Raw genomic sequence first — 23131 nt, forward strand, 5'->3', positions numbered from 1 at the left:
TCTGATACTGTTACTAAATGACAAAAGTTACAGCCACATAATGAAGTGTATTTAGGTTTTAACTGATTGTGTTCTTGGATGTGCTCCCTTCACTGATGTCATTGAATGTCATTCATAGTAGAATAAGCATTTACTACTTGAAATGTGTTGTCTAAGACTGCCTTATTTAAGACATAGAGTAGCCGGTAGACTATAATAGGAGTCTAGGGAACTTGGAAACACCTACTGGACCTGAAATAACTGGCTTTTGCTTCCTTTATTAGTGGAGAGAATTCTGTAGATTCTCTTCTTAAAGATGCTTTTCTCAAATGTTCTTAGAGAGGAAGCTAATAAATTACACTGAAATGTTCATTTGCAGTTTAATGCAAATGAATTTATCAGATCAGTTCTTGAATAAGTCTTGCTTGGAAGAAAAAATAGCAAGAACTTGAGGAAACTGAGAGCCTGAATAGGAAAAAGAGGGAAATTAGGGAACTCTCAAAGTAAATGAGATTTGTCACAAATTTGCTTAGAGCCAACCTTCATATAGAATATGCTCTAAATCTAGAAATCTGTGCCCTTTTGAAATGTCCAGTTTCACAACTACATTTTATTTTCATTAATATTTGTTGTCTTCTATCCTTCGTTCACTTGAAAAGTATTAAAGTCTTAAAACATCCCAATACCTGTTATGTTAATAGGTATTCAAGAAAAGTTGCTTCTTTTACCTTACAAATCCTTGGTAGTTTTAACACTTCAGCTCCAACTTCTTATTGTGTATGCTTCATCAGTTCACTTTCTTTATTAACAGGAAAAGCCTTGAGAGTGTAATAGTACTGGGTAAATTAGGATAGAGAAGTAAGCAGTGCTGGAAAGGGGGAAGAAAAGGTTACAAAGCCTACAGTTTGGGGGTAGTGTTTGCTTTAAGGTATTTAATGTAAATCTGTTAAATTTTCCTTTTTTTTTTTTAAAGAATGTAATTGATCGGAAACCATACCCTGATGATGAAAATGTAGTGGAAGTGAAGTTTGCTCGCACACCTGTCATGTCTACATATCTGGTGGCATTTGTTGTGGGTGAATATGACTTTGTAGAAACAAGGTCAAAAGATGGTGTGTGTGTCCGTGTTTACACCCCTGTTGGCAAAGCAGAGCAAGGAAAATTTGCGTTAGAGGTAAATGTACTTGAAGAGGATTGTTCCAACAGTCCATAACTCCAGGTTGGGGAATTTACATTTCTGATCAATTATTAGTACAGTTATTTATAATCTAATCTGAAATATCTTGTGCTGCTTTGGTTTTACTTTTAATAGAATCTTGGAACTAGCAACTTTGATGTTAACATTTTGAAAGATAATGATTAAGAGAATATTAGAATGGAATTTATTAACCTGGGGGGGGGGACATATATAATTGTACTTTTCATACTGAGTTATAAATGGATTAAAGTTTGGCTGACATATACAAAGCTTAGGGCTAAAGCAGTCTCTGGAGGTGGGGTCCCCCAGGGTTGGTTTCTTATAACTTGAGATATTTGGCTTGCAACTGGATTCCTTTGTGGATTTCTGTAGGAATGGCAATAGGATTTATCAGATGGTTCTTTTCTTTATACTTTTATAGGTTGCTGCTAAAACTCTGCCTTTTTATAAGGACTACTTCAATGTTCCTTATCCTCTACCTAAAATTGATCTCATTGCTATTGCAGACTTTGCAGCTGGTAAAGTAAATTTCACTTTATTGATAAATTGTAATAACTTTTATTTTGAATTTTATGATTTTCAAGAAGAAGTATGTATAAATATCAATAAATGTTTGTATTTTATTTTATGAAGGTGCCATGGAGAACTGGGGCCTTGTTACTTATAGGTATGTTAATGATGTATTACCCTACCTTGTCTTTTAAATCACTGATTTCATGAGTGCTTCACTCCTAATTACAGTTCAGTAGCTTCTGCTTTATGATCTGCCATAAATTTTCCTACCTTCCCCCATTTCCTTGAACATTTCAAGAATGCAGATGAACACCCTCTGGTGCTACTATCTGAGAGTGTAAGATTTTAAAGTGAGCATCTGGCATTAGTAGCATTTCTAAATGTATTTTTGGCTGAGTTTCTCATTTCAGTGCCTTCTCTTCCTCCTGGTAGTTACATAGTTACATATCCAGCTTGAAGAACTTCCCCTGATTTAATGTCTTCTAGTCAAGTTCTCCAGAGAAGGCAATGGCGCCCAACTCCAGTACTCTTGCCTGGCAAATCCCATGGACGGAGGAGCCTGGTAGGCTGCAGTCCGTGGGGTCGCTAGGAGTCGGACACCACTGAGCGACTTCACTTTCACTTTTCACTTTCATGCATTGGAGAAGGAAATGGCAACCCACTCCAGTGTTCTTGCCTGGAGAATCCCAGGGACGGGGGAGCCTGGTGGGCTGCTGTCTGTGGGGTCACACACAGTCGGACATGACTGAAGCGGCTTAGCAGCAGCAGCAGTCAAGTTCTCGGAGAAGGCTATGGCACCCCACTCTAGTACTCTTGCCTGGAAAATCCCATGGATGGAGGAGCCTGGTAGGCTGCAGTCCATGGGGTCACGAAGAGTGGGACATGGCTGAGCGACTTCACTTTCACTTTTCACTTTCATGCATTGGAGAAGGAAATGGCAGCCCACTCCAGTGTTCTTGCCTGGAGAATCCCAGGGACGGGGGAGCCTGATGGGCTGCCGTCTATGGGGTCACACAGAGTCGGACACAACTGAAGTGACTTCGAAGCAGCCAAGTTCTTACATGTCTGTCACCACAATACAAACATGTGGGTTGTATAATTTTAAAAGCAGTGTCTGTAAACAAGTTTTGGCCTTCTACTTTCAATTGCCTTCTTCGATGAGCTAAGTTTTGGACACTGTGTTCAGTGTTCTTTTTGGGACTGTGGAATGCATCTTCCCCCAGCTTGCCACTTCTCTGCTTTTAATGGAAGAACTGTCTTCTCTTTCTGTCTAGCACAGTAATGCCTAATTCCTTTAGATAGTTTTCCTAAAATTTCAGGCAGCTATCCTAGAAACAAACTGATAATTAAACTTGTGTCACGTCTTTGATCTTCTTTTGTATGAATTCAGTTGGAGTAGTCTTTAATCTTCGCAGAGCTTTTTCTATCCTGTGTACTCTGAGGAAATGTTTTCTTGACATCTTTAAAGCCTAACTTGACCATCTTATTTACTTTTTGAATCTCCCTCCCCCACTTCTGCATGCCTGCTTTTATTGAAATACTTTTATTTAAAAAAAAAAAAATTTTTTTTTTTTTAAACACAGGGAGACTGCATTGCTTATTGATCCAAAAAACTCCTGTTCTTCATCACGCCAGTGGGTTGCTCTGGTTGTGGGACATGAACTCGCCCATCAATGGTTTGGAAATCTTGTTACTATGGTATTTAATATTTTTAAGTGCTCAAATATATTTTTTTCCTGCTACACTTTATGTTGGCTAAATAGTATTTCAGGTTTGGCTGGCAATTTGTACCAAAAAAGTTTTTTTGATAGAAAAACTTTATTTTGAAAAGGTTTTATCAGGATATCCATGTTAATTAAGAACATACAGGTAATCTTTATTCAACAGAAAATACTACCTAAACTGTTCTAAATACTGCCTGTAAATGGGGCAAGTCAGGATATTAATTTGGGTGAAAGGAAGAGATTCCACTTAGATAGACAATTTCCATGCAGTGAGATTCAGGCTAACTGAAGTTTCTTGTGTCATATGTCACTTGCTGTAAAGTAACCTGATGAATAGCAAACTATCTTTAATAAGGTTGAAATGTTTTTAAGGGTCATTTTCTTCATTGCCTAAAGTTTTAAGCTGATATTTGATAGAAATGAAGGCAAAGAAACTACAGAATAACTGAAGAATATTAAAATGTCCAGCTCTCCTATTGAAGTCCTTGTTTATTGTAATGTTTGTAGTGAATGATCTCTATCCTCTAGTCTTGACCTTTCCCTTTTACTCTAAATGAGTACTATCTATAGCAACCAACTGTGTTAGAGCTTGGAAGCACAGCTTTTAATAAGTGAACTAGAAGTACCTCTGCAAAGAAAGAACTGGAGATTGTGGAGCCAGCCAAATTCCCTGATGGCATTTTAGGCTGCCAAAGAGCAGAGCCCAACTTGGATGTTAGTTGAGACCACATGTCACAGAAATAAGCAAGAAAGAAAAACATTTAGCAACTCTTAAATGTCTGAGTTTGAGCAAACTCCAGGAGATTGTGCAGGACAGGGAAGCCTGGCATGCTGCTGTTCATGGGGTCACAAAGAGTTGGACATGTCTTAGCAACCGAAACAGCAATGTGTCTGAAAGAGTTCCTAAGGAAAGTCAGCCCTTGAAAGTAAATCCTTTCTTTTTTGCTTTGGTTGTTTAAAATTTTGCTTAAGGGTTAAAAGAAAAAAGAAGAAAAGGTTGTTTGAAATATACTTTTACATGAAATTAAGTATGCTAGTTCCTGTGTTCAAATATGTCAGAAATGTTCCTTTCTCCTAACGCAGCAAATTTGTTGCTACCAAACAATTTTTTTTTTTTGCTGTGTGAGCAGATTTTATTTTTTATGATTTTATTTTTAAACTTCCAGTATTAAATTTTAGTAGGGGAAATGTGTGCATTCTCATGTTGCTTTTAAACATCTTTCTGTTGTATTCGAGTAACTTCTAGTTATTGGATGTCAGTTTTTTCATTAACTGAAATACAGGGGTTTAGAGAGAGTTGGAAAATTACTAGCTTTGTACCAGCTTATCCCAATGGAGTCTGTTAGTTAAATAAGTACGCAAAGCATGTGGACAGATAGCCATTTATCACTTTATTGAAAACATTTGATCTTTTCAGAATTTTTAAATACCCTTTTGTTTTTCACCATTACATTTGTCCTTTATCTTGAATTCATATAGTATTGCTTTTTTAATAAGAGATTTAATCAACTTTAATGAAAATTAGATTGAAATCTCTTTCTAGCAAGTTTGTTTCTATTTTAAAAAGTTGATTTTGTCTGTGACCCATTATATTCTTTGTCCACTCCACTATTCTTATTATTAACAAATGAGAATTTTATATTCTATAAATGTTTAAATACCAGTTGTATTTAAACTTACTGCTATGACATTTTGTTAATTTCATGCAATTCTTGTATAAGCAATACTGCTTTTCTGTTTATCTAGAAAGTTTAATTTGTCACTCAGCAATGATTTTTTCCCCTGTCATTATGGAGATAGTTCCCAGTTTTCCTTGTTTGGTCCTAATAACTTTCTGATTTCTTAAAGAGAGTTGTTTATTAAACTGAATTTTATATGACAGTGTAGCTCTTACACACATTTATGCACTCCCTTCCCATTTTCCATCTTGAGGGTGTTTTTCATCCCCCTTCCTCCTCCTCTTCTACCTTTAGTACCAAAAAGTTACTTAACAGTGGTGATAATGCGAGTGTCACCAGTTGGCTGTTCTTGGCAATTCTTTTGTTTATAGATGTGAGTTATTTACTAAATGTTTTGAATTGAATTTTAGCTCATTAAGAGTTTTAGAGTATAATGGAAGGGACATAAGAGTTTTTTATATTAGTGGAGTGACAAGCATCTTCTTTTCTTTACATATTTCCATCTTCTGTTTTTAGGAATGGTGGACTCATCTTTGGTTAAATGAAGGCTTTGCATCATGGATTGAGTATCTGTGTGTAGACCACTGCTTCCCAGAGTATGATATCTGGACTCAGTTTGTTTCTGCTGATTATACACGAGCTCAGGAGCTTGACGCCTTAGATAACAGCCATCCCATTGAAGTGAGACGTAATTTTCAGTCATTGGCCTTTGCTTTCACTTTCAATGAAATATGTAGTTTTTAAAATTTTCTTTGAAAAGAAAATTGCATGAGTGATGTCACTTTTATAGTTTATATTTCCATCTTGAAACTGCAGGCAGATTCTTTATTGAGTGAGCTACAAAGGAGATCCCCTTGAAATTCTACAAAGTTCTAGTTCTATTTCATTTTAAAATCTGTATCTTTGTAGAAGCAAGTTTTCTGTATCCATAAACATTCACTGAATAGATTTTTACTGAATTGTAATGGGGGAACCATACCTGTTGGGTAATATTAGGATTCTGTTGTTTCAAAGAAAATTCTAAACATACTCTTTTGTTGTTGTCATTGCTTTATATATATTTTAATTCTTTTGACTTAATCTGTCCTATTTTGGCTAGTTTATATGTATAAATTTTGCCTCCAAAGAGCTAGACTTACAGTCTACTTTGACATATTTAACCTGGGTCCTATGTAACTGTTAGCCATTACAATAAGTGCAAGAAGTCCAGTGTTTTTCATCTCTCCCTTCCTTACCTTCACCTCCCTATCTCCAAAGAGATCCACAGTGACTTGCCTTCCAGCAAAGCAGTGTCAAGACTGGAACCCAGGCCCTAAAGAGATGATGGGGATTGTGTTATGTATTCTGTTTTATTAGTATTAGTTATTACACCCTTTTAAACAATTACACAGTATGAGTCACCTAAAGGCAAAAAGTATCTTATTGAGTTAGAAGAGTTTTCCTAGAAAGCTCTTTATGTAATTCATTATTACAGTTTGTCTGCTTCCTGTTATAACCTTGAATCATATTGTCTGCCAGGTCAGTGTGGGCCATCCTTCTGAAGTTGATGAGATATTTGATGCAATATCATACAGCAAAGGTGCATCTGTCATCCGAATGCTACATGACTACATTGGAGATAAGGTAAGAAAAAAAAATAATAATTAATTCTTTTATGGTGATCCCACAGAGTTTTACATAAAAAAGAAAAGTTTGATTTTATTTAGGTTAAGTTCCTAAGTAATTTTTCTAGAATCTATAAGAATATTACTCTGGCTTATCTTTATTTCTTTTTATGTTGACTGTTTTGGTCTCTTAAATGAATGATCTTGCAAATATATTTTGGGGGTTGGTGGAAGTCTGGTATAAAACTTAAAAGCAAAAGTAGAAGGCAAAGCGTATACATTCTTAAACGAAAGACAATAGACATTACTGTGTTTTAGTAAATCTAATACTCAATTAATTTTGAGTAAATTAGTTCTTGAGTAAATTAGTTCTTGAGTACTCTGTAGTCAAAATATACTATAATTCTGAGTTCTCACTCTCCTGGATTTTAAAAATTGTGTTTTCTCAGGACTTTAAGAAAGGAATGAACATGTATTTAACCAAGTTCCAACAAAAGAATGCTGCCACAGGTAATTTTTAATAACTTGAGGTAGAAATGGAGAGAATGTCGGCACATTATCCAGAGTACGATATTTTATTTTTTTCTAAATACTCGATTTTCCATGTGATGGATAGGAAATAAAGTCGACTTTTTTGAAGATATATTACATCATAGATCAGTATGAATCAGGACCTGTTATCCTTTTGGTCAACCTTTAGTAGTCTGCTTTCCACAGCTCAATGTTTTGCTGAAGAGTCTGAAAAGTTCTGTTTACTTTACCAGAGCTTGTTCTTTTTTGGTGATTTGTGGGTATTGTTGCCCTTAATTGACCATTGGACATTAAAATAGCTGCAGATTAACCATTTGTAGGAGTTGAACTTGTGGAACTGCAGATTTTCATTGAAGGAAATTCTTAAAATTTTATGATAGTCTATGATTTATTAGATATTAGAGTCAAAAGGAAGAATAAAGGTGTACTAGTTGATTGATTCGGAGAAGGCAATGGCACCCCACTCCAGTACTCTTGCCTGGAAAATCCCATGGATGGAGGAGCCTGGTAGGCTGCAGTCCATGGGGTCACTAAGAGTCGGATATGACTGAGTGACTTCACTTTCACTTTTCACTTTCATGCATTGGAGAAGGAAGTGGCAACCCACTCCAGTATTCTTGCCTGGAGAATCCCAGGGATGGGGAAGCCTGGTGGGCTGCCGTCTATGGGGTCGCACAGAATCGGACACGACTAAAGTGACTTAGCAGCAGCAGCAGCAGTTGATTGATTATGAAACTGAGTTCCTTAATGAACAAAAATAGTTTAAAAAGCAAGAAGATTTGTGTAACGTCATTAATGTTTAATAGAATCCCCAATCAGGAATTTAATAGATCGCTGATCAAGGATCCAACCCAGGCTCACAGCAGTGAAAGGGCAGAGTCCTAACCACTGGACGGCCAGGGAATTCCCCAGTACTTTCCTTTTTGTACATATAGTCCGTATATTTGGAATGTTCCTTTCTCCCCTGTCTAATAAGCAACTCCTCTTCAAGATTCAGAACAAAAATTATGTCTTGTGAAACTTTATTCTTTGGATTTTTCTTTAAGGACTTTTTCCTCTGTTCATTCCTCTGTTATAGTTATGCTACATTGTATGGTTGTTTTGCTTATTCAGCCACCAGAGTTGTTTGACCATATGGACTTTACCTCGGCCTCATCAGCATTGAATATTTTTTAACTTCTGTTAGTTGAATGGGTATAATGGTTTTAATTTTGTGAATGATCATCTTGTAGTATTCTTGAATATGTTTCCATTTGTTTGTTCCTGTTTCTTGTTTGAACTCACCTGTTTGTCTTTTGTTTATAATCTGTAATTTTTTAATAAATTGGAACAAATTATAATATAGTTCACTTAATGGCAAGGCAAGGGTAACATTAATTTGGTCCACTGTTTGTTTCCTGAACCTGAAAAAAATACAAAATTGGTCAATGATGCAGTTTCGAGTTATATAAAATTTCTGGTTTGTTTACAAAAATAAAAATGTAAACATTTTAGATTTTCATTGTTTGTATTTATCTTCTAGAGGATCTCTGGGAAAGTTTAGAAAATGCTAGTGGTAAACCTATAGCAGCTGTGATGAATACCTGGACCAAACAAATGGGATTCCCTCTCATTTATGTAGAAGCAGAACAGGTAAACTTCTACCAAGTTCTTCAACTTGTCTGATATATTAAATGAAATTCAGTCGGTGTTACAAATTTGCTTTTCTGTACTTTAAATATTCTAGGTAAGATTTAAACCAGCCCTTACACTCTTTTCTCAGTGATTTATTATCTCTATACCCAAAAGTTTGCCCCACATCTTTAAAATTATACATGGGTACGGTAGAAAACAAAATATTGTCTGCTCTTACTGTCCTCGAGGAAAACACTGTAACATTGTTGATATAACTCTAAAATCACCAAAGGAGATTTATTCTAAGAATGCAGAGTTGGTTTAATATTAAACAAATTAAGCAAGATATTGACTCATAATTACTACATTAACAGAATCAAATTAGAAGAACCATATGCATTACTAGATGCATAAAAAAGATTTGATAAAATTCAACACCCATTTATAATACCATTCTTCAAAATTAGTTTTTAATATTGGATGGCAGTGTGATGTGACTTTGATTAGAATTACATTCATATTAGTTGAACTGTTATCTGAATTCAGGCAGGTGTAGTTCAAAATGAGTTGTCCTCCAGAAGGATTGAAAATTACACATCATCCTATAATGCACATCAGAAAGTTTGTCTTAACTTAGTTTAATTGTATGAAATTGTGAAATCTTTCTCTTAAATTTCTTTGCCATAGGAGAAGGAAATGGCAACCCACTCCAGTATTCTTGCCTGGAAAAGTCCATGGACAGAGGCGCCTGGCTGGCTGCAGTCCATGGGGTTACATGACTGAGCATGTGTGCGTGAGGGTGGAGGGTGACGGGTTGGTAGCAATAAACTGGTAGAACTAAAAAAAAAAAAAAAAATTCTTTGCCATGGTTTTATGAGCTGCATAGAGAATTAATTCTATTCATTTTTAGGGAGGAAGATTCATAGCTCTTTTTTTGTATGTGTTTGTCCTTGTGGTTCTGCATTGTCCCTAAAGCTAATATTTTACAGAGCCTTCTCATTGTGGCAGTTTAAGTTAGTAAATTTGCTTTTCTGTAATTTAAGAATCTAGATGACATTTAAATCAGCCCGTGTACTCTCAGAATGCACCCAAGTGCTTGCAAGTTAACCTTTTAGAGACACATCTTAAGCTTAAATATGACTGTATTTTATAATAAAGTATACACATTGGAGGACCTCTCAGATTGGCTGCAAGCATTTGAAAAGGCAATTTAGATAACACAATTAATCCTACTTGGTGGGAAAAGATATCTAAAACTTTAATGAGCTACCATTGTGACCATTCTGTTTCTTTCTAGTCTTCTTTCTCCACTTTGGAGTTATAGTCTGTTATAGGAGATGACTTGATCAAACTTGACATTGACACTCTATACAGATTGACAGATGGTTTTCATTTTACCTGTTTAAAGAATAATATACAAAGATGATTGTTGCTTTTACTTCTGGGAATTTCTATCCCTCAAAAACTGTCAACACCTCAAAACTATTAAAATATTTAATGATTATACATAAAGCAAACTAAGGCCATAATTTTTTCAAGTAGAGTATACTTTTAAGAGCATAATAATTTATCAGAAGAGAAGACACTAATACTCCACTTCCTCCCAATGTTATTGAGACTCAAGGAACTTAAAACATCAAGCTACTTTCAAGCTACTTTTTTTGCACTTTTTTCGTCTGCAAGCATAGCCAAATTCATCCTCCTTTTTACATTACAATAAAATGCATGCCTATGACTTAGTTCTTTTACAAATAGGAGAGCTCTGCAACATAGCATCTTGATTATGATCTCTCACCTTATAGTCCCTAAATTTAAATATTTTTGCTTTATTTCTGAATCTATTTAAAGGTTACCTAATAACTTTTTCAAGGAAATCTGTGTGATACATAACTAATCAGTGATGTAGTTAAGTTCATTAGTAGTTCCTTTATGGCATTGAAGTGGCCATTGCTTCCCCACTCAGATTTTTAAGTTTTCAGTTCTATCTCTAGTTGATCCCTTTATAAAGGTCATTGACCCAACTTTACATTTGATTCAGGTGATCTTAAATCTGTTATAGCTTGTGTTATTTAAAATGTTCTACAGTATAGTAACAAACAATAAGCAAAAGATTGAGTATTGTTGAAGTATTTTTTTTAATGTACTTGGTTTTGTTGCTTCTGTTTTTTAGTTGATTGCAGTCTCTCCCCCTGCCTTTTTTGTGTTTTCTTTGCAAAGCTTATCCTTTGAAATAGGTTGTGTTCTGCTTTCATGTTTGTCATTCTTTTTTTTTACCCAAACTTGAAACTTTTTATTTTGTGTGGGGTAAAGCCAATTAACAATGTTGTGGTAGTTTCAGGTGAACAGCTGGAGGGACTCAGCCATCCATATACATGTATCTATTCTAAATGACTTTGAATATTGAATCCACATGCTAATTTAATGTTGCCACTTTTTGGAAATGGAAAAGACTAAACATATAACCCTCCTTCATAAGTTAACTGTGTCTCCCTTTTGAAATTTTGAAGTTCTCATCTGGATACATCTCTGTTCTCATGGGCAATATTACTCAGTACCTGGCCTTTTATTTTTAGAGTATTGTTATTTTGAGACCTTACTGAGAAATAGTGAGTTTTCTTCCATTCTGTAGTATCATCATGTTTATCACCATTGCATTTTGTGTATTCGGGAGCCATTTGGCTGTACTGGTTTCACCTCTGCTTTGTCACAGAAATGTCTCCTCTAAGGAAAAAAAGTGTTAATGCTCCTACAACCTTTGTTTTGTTTTGCTTCTTTAGGTAGAAGATGACAGATTACTGAGGTTGTCCCAAAAGAAGTTCTGTGCCAGTGGACCATATGTTGGTAAGCAAATGGCTATACATGGGAGCTAATCAGTAAATTTGGATACTATACCAGTAGTGTTCAAACTAATAATAAATAATTATCCATGTAAAAATAATAGAATTAAATAGAAACAAGGAAATGGTAATAGAATAAAAATGATAGGGAAGGAAAAGGAGGTTCATGGGGTATTGTAGTATTCTGCGTCTCTCTGTGTTATTGGAGGCTATAATGAATGGATAAAGATATGAACATCAAGAAATGATGTCTCTAGCCTGAATCCCTGAAAGAAAACTTGGTATGCAATTTTGTACCAAGTCTTATGCCCCTGTGTGCTAAGTACATTTGGTATACTTGTGTACCCAGTGTATACACAGTGACTTTTTAAAAAAAAAAAAACTCTTGGTCATAGTAAGTAACTAAGCAGATAAAGCCCAATGATTATTTAGATTTATTTTGTACCAGTCATTGTGCTAGTAAGCACTATAGCCGATCCTTATTTCATACTCTTACCAACCCTACTAAGTGGGTCGTATTATTTCTGTTTTACAAATGAGGGAGCTGAGGCATAGCTAGGTACGTTAGATTGTCCAGGATCACCTATATAATGAGTTAAAGAGTAGGAATTCAAATGAAATAGTTGCGTTATATAAGTTTATACTCTTAACTGCCACTCAACTGTGCTTTTTCAAATATTTCTACATGACAGTAGACTCTTGTACCCAGGGAATTACAGATAAATTGAAAAATTAAGAAGTATTTTTATGCACCTTTATCACTTCCTTTAAAATCGTTGTCAACAGGGAGAGAGGTTTATCAGAACCACCAGTGCCTTTTCATGTTCGACCCACCAAATGATGATGCACTCTACCAAGGTTACAGCCTTCAACTCTTAGCCTTGCCAGCATCGAGAATTGCTGTCTTAGTAAATGTGCCTGACAAGTCCGACGACAGGTTTATTATCTAAATAAATAATATCGCAGATGCTATTTTCCACATATACCAGCAGTCTGCACTGTATGACCGACAGGTTTTGCGGGTTTTTCTAGTGCTCTGTGACCACTGTAGGCTGTATTAAAACCTGAATTATCCTAGCGTCAGGAGAGAATTTTCATTTGTGGTTTAGCCTGATAGCATAAAGCTATTTAAGTGATTAAGATAGTTCCATTAATGTACTGGGCTATGACTTTCTTTTGTTTGGCATCTTAATGCAAAATCTGTTTTGCTAATACTTGAGAGAGTATATGTATTTGTCTTACAAAACCTTTGGCTTTTAGCTATGACTCCTCAGTGACGGAATCCAACAGCTCCCAAGGTGTATCCTATCACAGTGTCTTAGCAGTATATATACCTATTAAGGACTGCACTTTAGAGTTTGTTTAAGTGCTGTATGAGAGATTTAACCCACTCGAAATGTCTTTTATCATTAAAATCATTATCTCTATTGCTACAATCCATAGGGTGACACAGAGTTGGACACGACTAAGCAGACTAAGTGTGATATTGCTCTGAAAAGGGAAAAACAACAAAATCATTGTATTTGTGATTTTACACAAATACAGATTCTGTTGTTCTCTTTTTTATAGGCTGTTATGATTTTGTTAGTAAGTTCTTTATTCATTATTACTCAGGTTACCTAGAAGAGTTCATGCATCATTAAAAAGGAGCTGTTGGCTTAACAGGTTCAAGCCCATACATGGGACACCAGTCCCCTCTCTACCTTACTTTACATTTCTTCCAGTGAAAAATTATTTTCAAGTTTTCTGTTTGTTATTCTCTTGCTTAAGGAGAAGACTGTCCCCAATGGATGGTTCCTATCACAATCTCTACTAGTGAAGATTCCAGCCATGCCAAAATGAAGATTCTGATGGACAAGCCAGAGATGAATATAGTTTTAAAAGATGTCAAACCAGACCAGTGGGTGAAGGTGAGTCCAGAAAGGCCGTTCCATTTTTATCTTAACTAAATTGATTTATTTCTTTCATTTCCTGTATGCATTTTATGGCTGGCTCTAAATTCTACTGATTCATTTTGGTCTAGGACTTGAAAAGAAAAAGACATTTCTAAACTTTCTTATGTGAAATTTAGTATTGTCTAGATATTTGCCTTTATGTCAGGTAAGGGAGTGGTCAATAAGCAATTAAAAAGGGATAGGATTAAAGATGAAAAAAAGAGTAGTCTCTGTATAAAGTCGCATTAACCAAAACATTTGTAGTCTTGCAACTTCAAACTGCCCTGTCGTTGTAGTGACATGTTAACTTCAGTGGTATGTTGTCATTGTGTGTGTACAACTATAATCAAGTGAGATCAGACATAATAATCAGTTTGTGTCACTGAAATGGGAAGTTCCTTTTAGCTGGTGTTTTAAAGGCATTTCACAAAAATAACAGTAAATATTATTTTTCATCATTCTGTACTCTACCTTTCATAATGAAAATATCTGCTACAAATTTTTCTCCCAATTATAGATTCCTGATAGGAATTATGGGCTTCCCAGGTGGCTCAGTGAGTAAACAATCCATCTGCAATGCAAGAGATGCAGGAGACACAGGTTCAGTCCCTGGGTTGGGAAGGTCCCCTGGAGGAGGGCATGGCAATCCACTCCAGTATTCTTGCCTGGTGAATCTCATGGACAGAGGAGCCTGGCGGACTATTGTCCATTGAGTCAAAGAGTTGGACACAACTGAAGTGACTAAACATGCACACATGCAATAGAATTACATATTGTCTCAGCCTTTCATGCTTGCAGAACTATTTCTTACTCTGTTTTAAATATATTTTAAAATATTCTCAGTGGTCTACTATATTGCCATTTGAAATTATAACCTGGAGCATATGTAGCAGTATGAAATTTTTCTTATAAGAAAAAAGTACAGTATGGTTATAATTAGGTAAATAAAGGTATTCTTCCTATAGTAAAAGATACAGGGAATCAAAACAATTACTGTATTAGAAATGTGAAGTGATTTTTAAGTACATATAAATAGTAAAATATGTATATCTTATACTGTCATTTTATCATTAAAATATTTTGTATATAAGTATTATAAAACATATTTTTGAGTGTTGGTAAATAATGCTTTGGTCACTAAGTTGTGTCTGACTCTTGCTACCGTGGAATTTCCCAGGCAAGGATACTGGGGTGGGTTGTGATTTCCTCCTCCAGGGGATCTTCCTGACCCAGGGATCAAACCCTGGTCTCTTGCATCTCAGGCAATCTCCTGAATTGGAAGCAGACTCTTTACTGACTGAGCATAGAAAATAGTGATAGTCAATGATTATTACCTCACTCCAAAAATCATATGAAGTTGCCTTTTAAGTCCATATAATTCTTTAAAATCTAGGTCCTGGCAGTTGCTATTCTGTTGAGACTCTGGGTTCAGCAGATCAATGTTTGTAAAGGTTTAGTCTTCCTTGGAGACTTTATTATCCAAGAGTTTTTATATACAGTAAATATTTTCTATGAACTGAAAACTATCCACTGAAATTAGAAACTTAGCCCGATTATTTCCTCCTTTTCAGCTGTGTTCTTCCCACTGTCACTCACTTTGCCTCTCACTTATGTCAAGTTTCTGTTTTGTATTGCCTCTGTTTTTATCTTTGACAAGTGATTACTATCTTTATGTGTTGTTTCATTTTATTCCCTGTCTGTTAACATAAATGAGCTTCATTGTTTTTCATCCAGGTGTACTAAAGCTAAAACTCTTTTCATATCTACAAAAAACTGATTTAAAAAATAATTGCAACTGTTTAATAATACCTGTTGGATGTCTTTCCAGTTAAACCTGGGAACAGTCGGGTTTTACCGGACCCAGTACAGCTCAGCCATGCTGGAGAGTTTATTACCAGGGATTCGCGACCTTTCTCTCCCCCCAGTGGATCGACTTGGACTACAGAATGACCTCTTCTCCTTGGTGAGCCTCAAGTAGTATGATGGATTTTGTTGATTAAATGGTTTTGTTTTTCCTGGAATGGCTGACTAGAACATAATTAGAAGAATATAGTTCTTCCTGAGAGGTGCATGCCTTTGGGACTAAAGAAAATGACTAATTATTAATTGATATGCAAGATTGAACCTATATAATTTTCCAGAAACAAATCTCACTTTCTTAAGCCAGCTTTCTGCAACTGTACATAACCAATCATTTGTAAGGCATAAATTCTTTTCAATAGACACAGACATGAACCTTGCAGAGATTTCTCTATTGATGATTTTTTAAAAATAATTCAGAGTGATTTATATTTTTCTAAAATAGTGGTTGTACTTTGCTGGGAGACTCTAGAATTTTTTAAACATTCCATTACTATTCAAATTATAATAGCCCATTATCATTCTAAAATGATATTTATATTTAGCTTTGTTCAAGAAAAAATTTAAAGGAGCACTTAGTAGTATTATCTTTATAACTCCAAAACATAGGTTAGATAATTTCTAGATGTCTTTGTGATAAAATTGTCAGATTCCTCCTAATGTTCCTTTAATTGGACTTGAAATTTTCATTCCCGTCTATAGTAACTGGTTTTGGATTCCTCCTTTGTATAAACACAGATTAGCATTGATGCACAAAACCTCACATCTGCTGAGCTCATTGCTGAGAGAGACCTGTCCCAGGAGAGTGGTGTGTTTGTGCAGTTGGCTGCTGTAACAGAAGTTCTTTTTCCTAACTCTGTTAGTTAATTCTGAAAGGGATGAATTTGTAGTACCTTCCAGTTTGTCTTCTTTTAGAAATGAGTAAAGGACAGGCTGAAGTTGACACAGTTTGCAGCTCCAGTTTAGAAAGCGCCTCTGTCAAAAACCAAAGCCCCAACTGTTTTTGTACCTTTTCTGACAGTATGAAAATTTTCAAAAGACAAACAATACCAAGACCCTAGAAACTGAATAGAAATAGGAAGTTAACTGTTCTTTCTTCTTTGTTCTTTCTAAATTGGTGAAATTTTAACATTTTTAAAAAGTAGCTGTTTTACAAGTAGCAAAAAAGTAAGGAATGTCATAATACAGTTTTTACTTTATAAAATTCTACAGTGTTCTGAACTTATATAGTCTTAGTCTCTTCCCTAAGGAATGACTAATTAGCATAAGACAGTGCCAAAAATGCATGCTTGTGCTTTTTGTTTTGTTTTTGTTTGAAGATTAGATTGATTTATGTTTTTTCCTATCCCAGGCTCGAGCTGGAATCATTAGCACTGTAGAGGTTCTAAAAGTCATGGAGGCTTTTGTGAATGAGCCCAATTATACTGTATGGAGCGACCTGAGCTGTAACCTGGGGATTCTCTCAACTCTCTTGTCCCACACAGACTTCTATGAGGAAATCCAAGAGTTTGTGAAAGATGTCTTTTCACCTATAGGGGAGAGACTGGGCTGGGACCCCAAACCTGGAGAAGGTAATGAATGTACTAAATGCGGAAAGAATTGATCAGAAATTGGTCCTTTTTACCTCAGCTATTTGCTGCTGTTGTTGTTCAGTTGCTCAGTCATGTCCGACTCTGCGACCCCATGGACTGCAGCACACCAGGCTTCCCTGTCCTTCACCATCTCCTGGAGCCTGCTCAAACTTGTGTCTATAGAGTTGGTGATGCCATCCAACCATCTCGTCCTTTGTCGTCCCCTTCTCTTGCCTTCAGTCTTTCCCAGCATCAGGGTCTTTTCTAATGAGTTGAAAACTCAGCTGTGGTTAACAGTAACATCATCTTTGTATCTATTGGACATTACTATGTATTCAGCTAACTAGAAATTAAGACTTGGGACTTTTAAGCCTCCTGGTGAATTTACATGGGTAACCAACATAAAAACAGTAGTATGTGTATTTGTTGCTAAATATGATTTACGCACAGAGCAAATGGTGGAAATAAGTCTTGTACAGAGTTCCAAAGGCCCATTTTTAATCAAGAAAAGCTAAAGGGGATTTTGGATTATTTTGTTGTTACCATAAATACCAGACACCTATGTACGACCTGAAATGGTGTTGAGAGACACAGAGGCCAGTTTTCTGCGTTAAAGGAGTTATTTGCTTTCTACATGTGTTCTCTTTATTTCTGTAATCATGTATTCTTTTGCTATCATGTAAATGTTAGGAATAGTGAGTACAGGCTTTAGATATATTTTCTACCATATGCTAATAACTGAATGTTGTATTTCCTCCTGCCCTTCTTGTTCTGGGAGTCTTTTGCAATAAGAATAATAGTAAAAATTGTCTAGAGCTCTATATCTTTCTTCCACTGATTCAGCAAGCACTTATGCACCCAGTATATACCAGGTACTACACTAAGAGCTGGTAGTATAACAGTGAATAAAAAGTTGCCCTGTGTGGCTTTCATTCTGGGGGAAGACACAGCAAACAATTCAATAGATAATATTTTAGGTGGCAACAAGTATCATGAAGAAAAAGTTTAGGTAAGGTAGGTCAGGAGTAGGAGTAATAAGCCACTGTTTTATAGGATAGAGAGTGGACGGGAAAATGCAGGAAAACCAGTGAGGTGATATTTAACCATAAGCCGAGACCTGTAGAAGAGAACTGTGAGGCCATGTAGTAGGGAAATGGTCCAAACCGAAAACAGCAAGTACAAGAGACCTGAGATAGAGGCATGCTTAGGTGCTCAAAGAGTAACACGGAGGCTGGTAAAGTCAGGACAGAGTAAGTGTGGGAGAGAGGAGGGTGAGAGCAGAGCAGCTCCAACAGGACCTTTGGGACTTTCACATTTAGTGGTATGAAAAACTCATTTGGAAGTCTGAAGCAGAGGAACATGACTTGATTTACTCAGCTGTGTGAAGAACAGGCTGCAGCGGGGGAGGCAAAAGAGGAAGTAGGAAGACAAGTTAGAAAGCTGTTTGAGTAATGCATCTGGATGCTGCCTGCGACTAGCATTTGCAAGTAGTAAATTCTGGGTATGTTTTGAGGGTGGAACTAAAACTACTTGGTGGTGGCCTGACTGTGTGGTGGAGAAAGAGGGGAGTCATCAAATTTTGGCCTGAAGAACTGAAAGAGTGAAGTTACCATATACAGAGACAGGGAAAACTTCTGTAGAAGCAGGTTTGGGTGCAAAAGGGAATCAGGAGTTTCATTTTGGACATGTTAAATTTGAGGTCCTTTTAGACATCCAAGTAGAGTACCATGCCTAGAGGTGCAGGCTGAGTAATACATTTAGTGCGTAGATGGTATTTACAGCCATAAGATTGGATGAGACCACCTATGGCTTGAGTGTAGGTGGAGAAAAGAGGTGTGAGGACTGGGTCCTTGGGCAGTTCAGGATTCAAAGATTGGGTAGAAGAGGGGGAATCAGCAAAGGAGACTGACTGGCCAGTGATGTAGGAGAGTTAGGAGGAAGAGGAGTGTCCTAGAAGCCTTAAGCAGTAGAGGGGGAAAAGCGATCAACTGTGCCAATACTGTACCAAGTCAGGCAGAATGATGATGAACTGGTGGTTACATTAACTGGGTTCTATGGCATGGTGGAAGTCCACCAGGACTTCCCATCCTCAGATGGTAAAGCATCTGCCTACAATGTGGGAGACCCGGATTTGATCCCTGGGTTGGGAAGATACTCTGGAGAATGAAATGGCAACTCACTCCAGTACTCTTGCCTGGAAAATCCCATGGACAGAGGAGTGTGGTAGGCCACAGTCCGTGGGATCACATAGAGTCACACATGACTGAGCAGCTTCACATGGCGTGGTGGTGAACACCACCAGAATGGAAGGAGAGGAAAAGGAGGCAGCAGTTTCAGACAACTTTTTAAAGTTTTGCTAAAAAGAAAATCAGATAAAAGGGACTAGGAGAGAGATGTGGGACCAAGGAGGCACTTTTTTTTTTTTATGGTGGGGAATTTTATAATATGTCTTTGTTGATGAAAATGATACAGTAAAGAAAAATTCATGATGTGAAAGAGAGAGGTAGCTGCTGGAGTGATGGCTGAATACTTGAGAGGAGTTGGCTTTAGGTTGTAAAACAGCAGATCCCTAAGAACAAGACAGGAAGTAGATGGACACAGATGGAGGTAAATTGATGGGTGTTGCACTTTTCTTTCATGATGATAATATGTGAGACTTCAAGGGCTCAAAAACACCTTTTTTAAATAGGGAGAATGTCTTCAGTTTTCCAGTTTTACAGATGGAAGAATCAAATATAGCAAAATAATAAAGATTCTACATAAACACAGCAAATCAGCACCAGAATTATAAATTGGTTCTTTTAAGAACCTTAACTAGTCTCTAGTTGTGTTGTCTATTGATTTCTTATGGTTTCCTTAAACCTTCTATGGAGTTACAGTTTAAATACAGCAAAACGCATACGTTCAGTTCAGTGACTGGACAAATGCATACCACATTTCCGTCACCACAGGAGGTTGTTCTGAAGCTACTTCCCAGTCAGTTCCTGCCACCCCCCTACCCTTCCACCCCCTGCAGGCAAACGCTATTCTGACTTCTGTCAACCTAAATTAATATAGTCTCTTCTAGAACTTTATATAAGTGGGATCATAATATATATTCTGTTCTTTTATCTGGCTTCTCTCAGTATAATGTTCTAGAGATACATATAGGTTGTTCATTTCTTTTTATTGCTGAGTGGTATTTCATTGTATGAATATATCACAATTTATTTGTTGTACTGTTGGAATCTATCAGTTTGTGTGCTAGTATTAACTTTTTTTTTTAAGATATAATCAATATACCAAAAAATGCACCCTTTTAAATATACAGTTCAGTCTTTTCTCACAGTGCTGTACAACGACCACCACCACCACTATCTTAATTCTAGAAAAATGTCTTTACACTCAAAAGAAGCTCCATACCTGTTGGCAGTTACTCTCTACTCCCTGGCAACCCAGTCCCAGGCAACCACTGATCTGCTTAGTGCCTCACAGATCTGCCTGTTCTGACATTTCATATAAATGGAATCGTACTCTGTGTGGCATTTTTTATTTGGCTTCTTTCACTTACTACAGTATTTTCAAGGTTCACCTGTGTTACAGCATGTATCAGTACTTCCTTTTTATAGTCAAATAATATTTCATTGTATTGCATGATTATACTACATTTTCTTTGTTCGTTCATCAGTGTATATATGCTTGGATTGTTTCTACTTTTTTACTGTTATGAATTCATTTCTCCAGAGTGGAACTGCTGGTTCATACTCTGTGTTTATTAATTCCTCAAAAGGAATTACTGGACTTTTTTTCAAAGTGCCCACACCATTTTACATTCCTACCAGCAGTATATGTGGGTTCTAATTTCTCTCCATCCTTGCCAACACTTGGTATTGTCTTTTATTTTAGCCATCCTAATTGGTTTGAAGTGGCATCTCATTGTGGTCTTGATTTGCATTTCCCTAATGGCTAATGGGGAGAAGGCAATGGCACCCCACTCCAGGACTCTTGCCTGGAAAATCCCATGGACAGAGGAGCCTGGTAGGCTGCAGTCCATGGGGTCGCTGAGGGTCGGACACGACTGAGCAACTTCACTTTCACTTTTCACTTTCATGCGTTGGAGAAGGAAATGGCAACCCACTCCAGTGTTCTTGCCTGGAGACTCCCAGGGACAGAGGAGCCTAGTGGGCTGCCGTCTATGGAGTCGCACAGAGTCGGACACAACTGAAGTGACTTAGCAGCAGCAGCAATGGCTAATGGTATTGGTTCATGTGCTTATCAGCCACCTGCATATCTTTGGAATAATCCATCAGATTTTGATTTAAAAAATCTAAGATTCCAATTTAATCTCCCTGGCATACTAGTTTTGTATGTGGCCTTCCTCTAAATTTTGGGTCAAAACTGTATGATCTAAGTGTATTCCTTCCACACATAATTCTTACAGGTGTAACTACCTAGATAGAATATTTAATAAATATTTAAATAGATACAGTTGGCATTTAATAAATATTTAATAAATACAGTTGGCATAGACAGAGTCAGCGTATTTGCCTATCTTAGTGTGTTACGTAGTTCATTCTTATTGTTTGATAAATTTAAATTAAGTGTTCTCTCAAGTACTAAGGTAATTGATTTTGTTTGTTCAAGATTGTAGGCATGGTCTAACACAATTATACAATATCCAGGTGGCATATTTGTAAAAACTAAGCTTTTTAAGTAGTTCTGTATCTCTTTTACTTCTCAATCAGGTCACCTAGATGCACTCCTGAGGGGCTTGGTCCTGGGCAAACTAGGAAAAGCAGGACATAAGGCAACATTAGAAGAAGCCCGTCGTCGGTTTAAGGACCATGTAGAAGGGAAACAGATTCTCTCCGCTGATCTGAGGAGTCCGGTAGGCTCATAATAAAGTACTTTGATTTCTAGGTGTCTGCATCATTCTGTGTAGTGTGGAATGTATTTAATAATAACCAAAAATGACCTAAAGAGTCTGCTTGCAGTGCAGGAGACCTGGGTTTGATCCCTAGGTTGGGAAGATTCCCTGGAGAAGGGAATAGCAACCCACTCCAGTATTCTTGCCTGGGAAATCCCATTGACAGAGGAGCCTGGCAGGCTACAGTCCTTGGGGTTGAAAAGAGTCAGACACGACTCTGATTAAACAACAACAAAAATGACCTAAGTAGACCTAAGTATTGACCTACAAATCATGCCTAATTCTCTTAACACACACCATCTAGGGAGCCTGTAGGCAACATCTCATTTGTGTAGTTTCTCAGTCCACACTAGGGTACTAAAAGGTGATTATCGGTGCACAGTCTCCTGTGCTCTGCTGTTACTACCTGCCATCTACCTTTCTGGTTGTTCAAGTGGGCTCTTAGATTGTTGCCATAATTTCTATGTAATATCCACACAATTTTTTTTTTAACTTGCTTTCTGTCTTAACATTAGAATATTTGGAATAAGTTACATACAATCAGATGCCCTCTTTTTTGTTCCGTATTCTCTTGTAGGTCTATCTGACTGTTTTGAAGCATGGTGATGGCACTACCTTAGACATTATGCTGAAGGTGAGTAAATTTGGAAAGGGCTCCTATTTTCTGCTTTTGAAGTTGAATTGACACAGAGGGTATGACCTTGAATGGTTTAAAAAAAAAAGTCATAACAAAAGAAATATATGCTGATATGCATACTGTAGGCATGCATATATTTAGGAAGCTATAGGAGAAATATCTGGAGAAGGCAGTGGCAACCCATTGCAGTACTCTTGCCTGGAAAATCCCCTGGGCGGAGGAGCCTGGTGGGCTGCAGTCCATGGGGTCGCTAAGAGTCAGACACGACTGAGCGACTTCACTTTCACTTTTCACTTCCATGCATTGGAGAGGGAAATGGCAACCCACTCCAGTGTTCTTGCCTGGAGAATCCCAGGGACAGGGGAGCCTGGTGGGCTGCCATCTATGGGGTCACACAGGGTCGGACACGACTGAAGTGACTTAGCAGGAGCAGCAGCAGGAGAAATATCTGCTCATCTATACTACCAATACAAATGCCAGGTCATCTCATTTATTCACTTTTATAAATCACAAGTTTATGTATCTTCAATTTTAATACTAAAAT

The 23131-nt window shown here is 36.9% G+C and overlaps 1 protein-coding gene across 4 annotated transcripts in view; it reads left to right on the forward strand.

The window, feature by feature from the left end:
• Positions 1-23131, forward strand: part of NPEPPS (aminopeptidase puromycin sensitive) — a 110309-nt gene that overhangs the window by 79313 nt on the left and 7865 nt on the right. For all 4 annotated transcript variants that reach the window (XM_086358000.1, XM_086358002.1, XM_086358001.1 and 1 more), the window contains 14 exons: positions 953-1153; positions 1599-1695; positions 1811-1844; positions 3274-3388; positions 5610-5774; positions 6612-6716; positions 7147-7207; positions 8751-8860; positions 11620-11683; positions 13450-13589; positions 15442-15576; positions 16825-17044; positions 21769-21911; positions 22528-22584. In XM_086358000.1, the coding sequence (XP_086214126.1) occupies positions 953-1153; positions 1599-1695; positions 1811-1844; positions 3274-3388; positions 5610-5774; positions 6612-6716; positions 7147-7207; positions 8751-8860; positions 11620-11683; positions 13450-13589; positions 15442-15576; positions 16825-17044; positions 21769-21911; positions 22528-22584 (1647 nt within the window). The remainder of the gene's footprint in view (positions 1-952; positions 1154-1598; positions 1696-1810; positions 1845-3273; positions 3389-5609; positions 5775-6611; positions 6717-7146; positions 7208-8750; positions 8861-11619; positions 11684-13449; positions 13590-15441; positions 15577-16824; positions 17045-21768; positions 21912-22527; positions 22585-23131) is intronic.

This window comes from Bos grunniens, chromosome 19 (genome assembly GCF_055505025.1).
Source record: "Bos grunniens cultivar Pamir isolate PY7600 chromosome 19, Bosgru_T2T1.0, whole genome shotgun sequence".
Taxonomy (NCBI): Eukaryota; Metazoa; Chordata; class Mammalia; order Artiodactyla; family Bovidae; genus Bos; species Bos grunniens.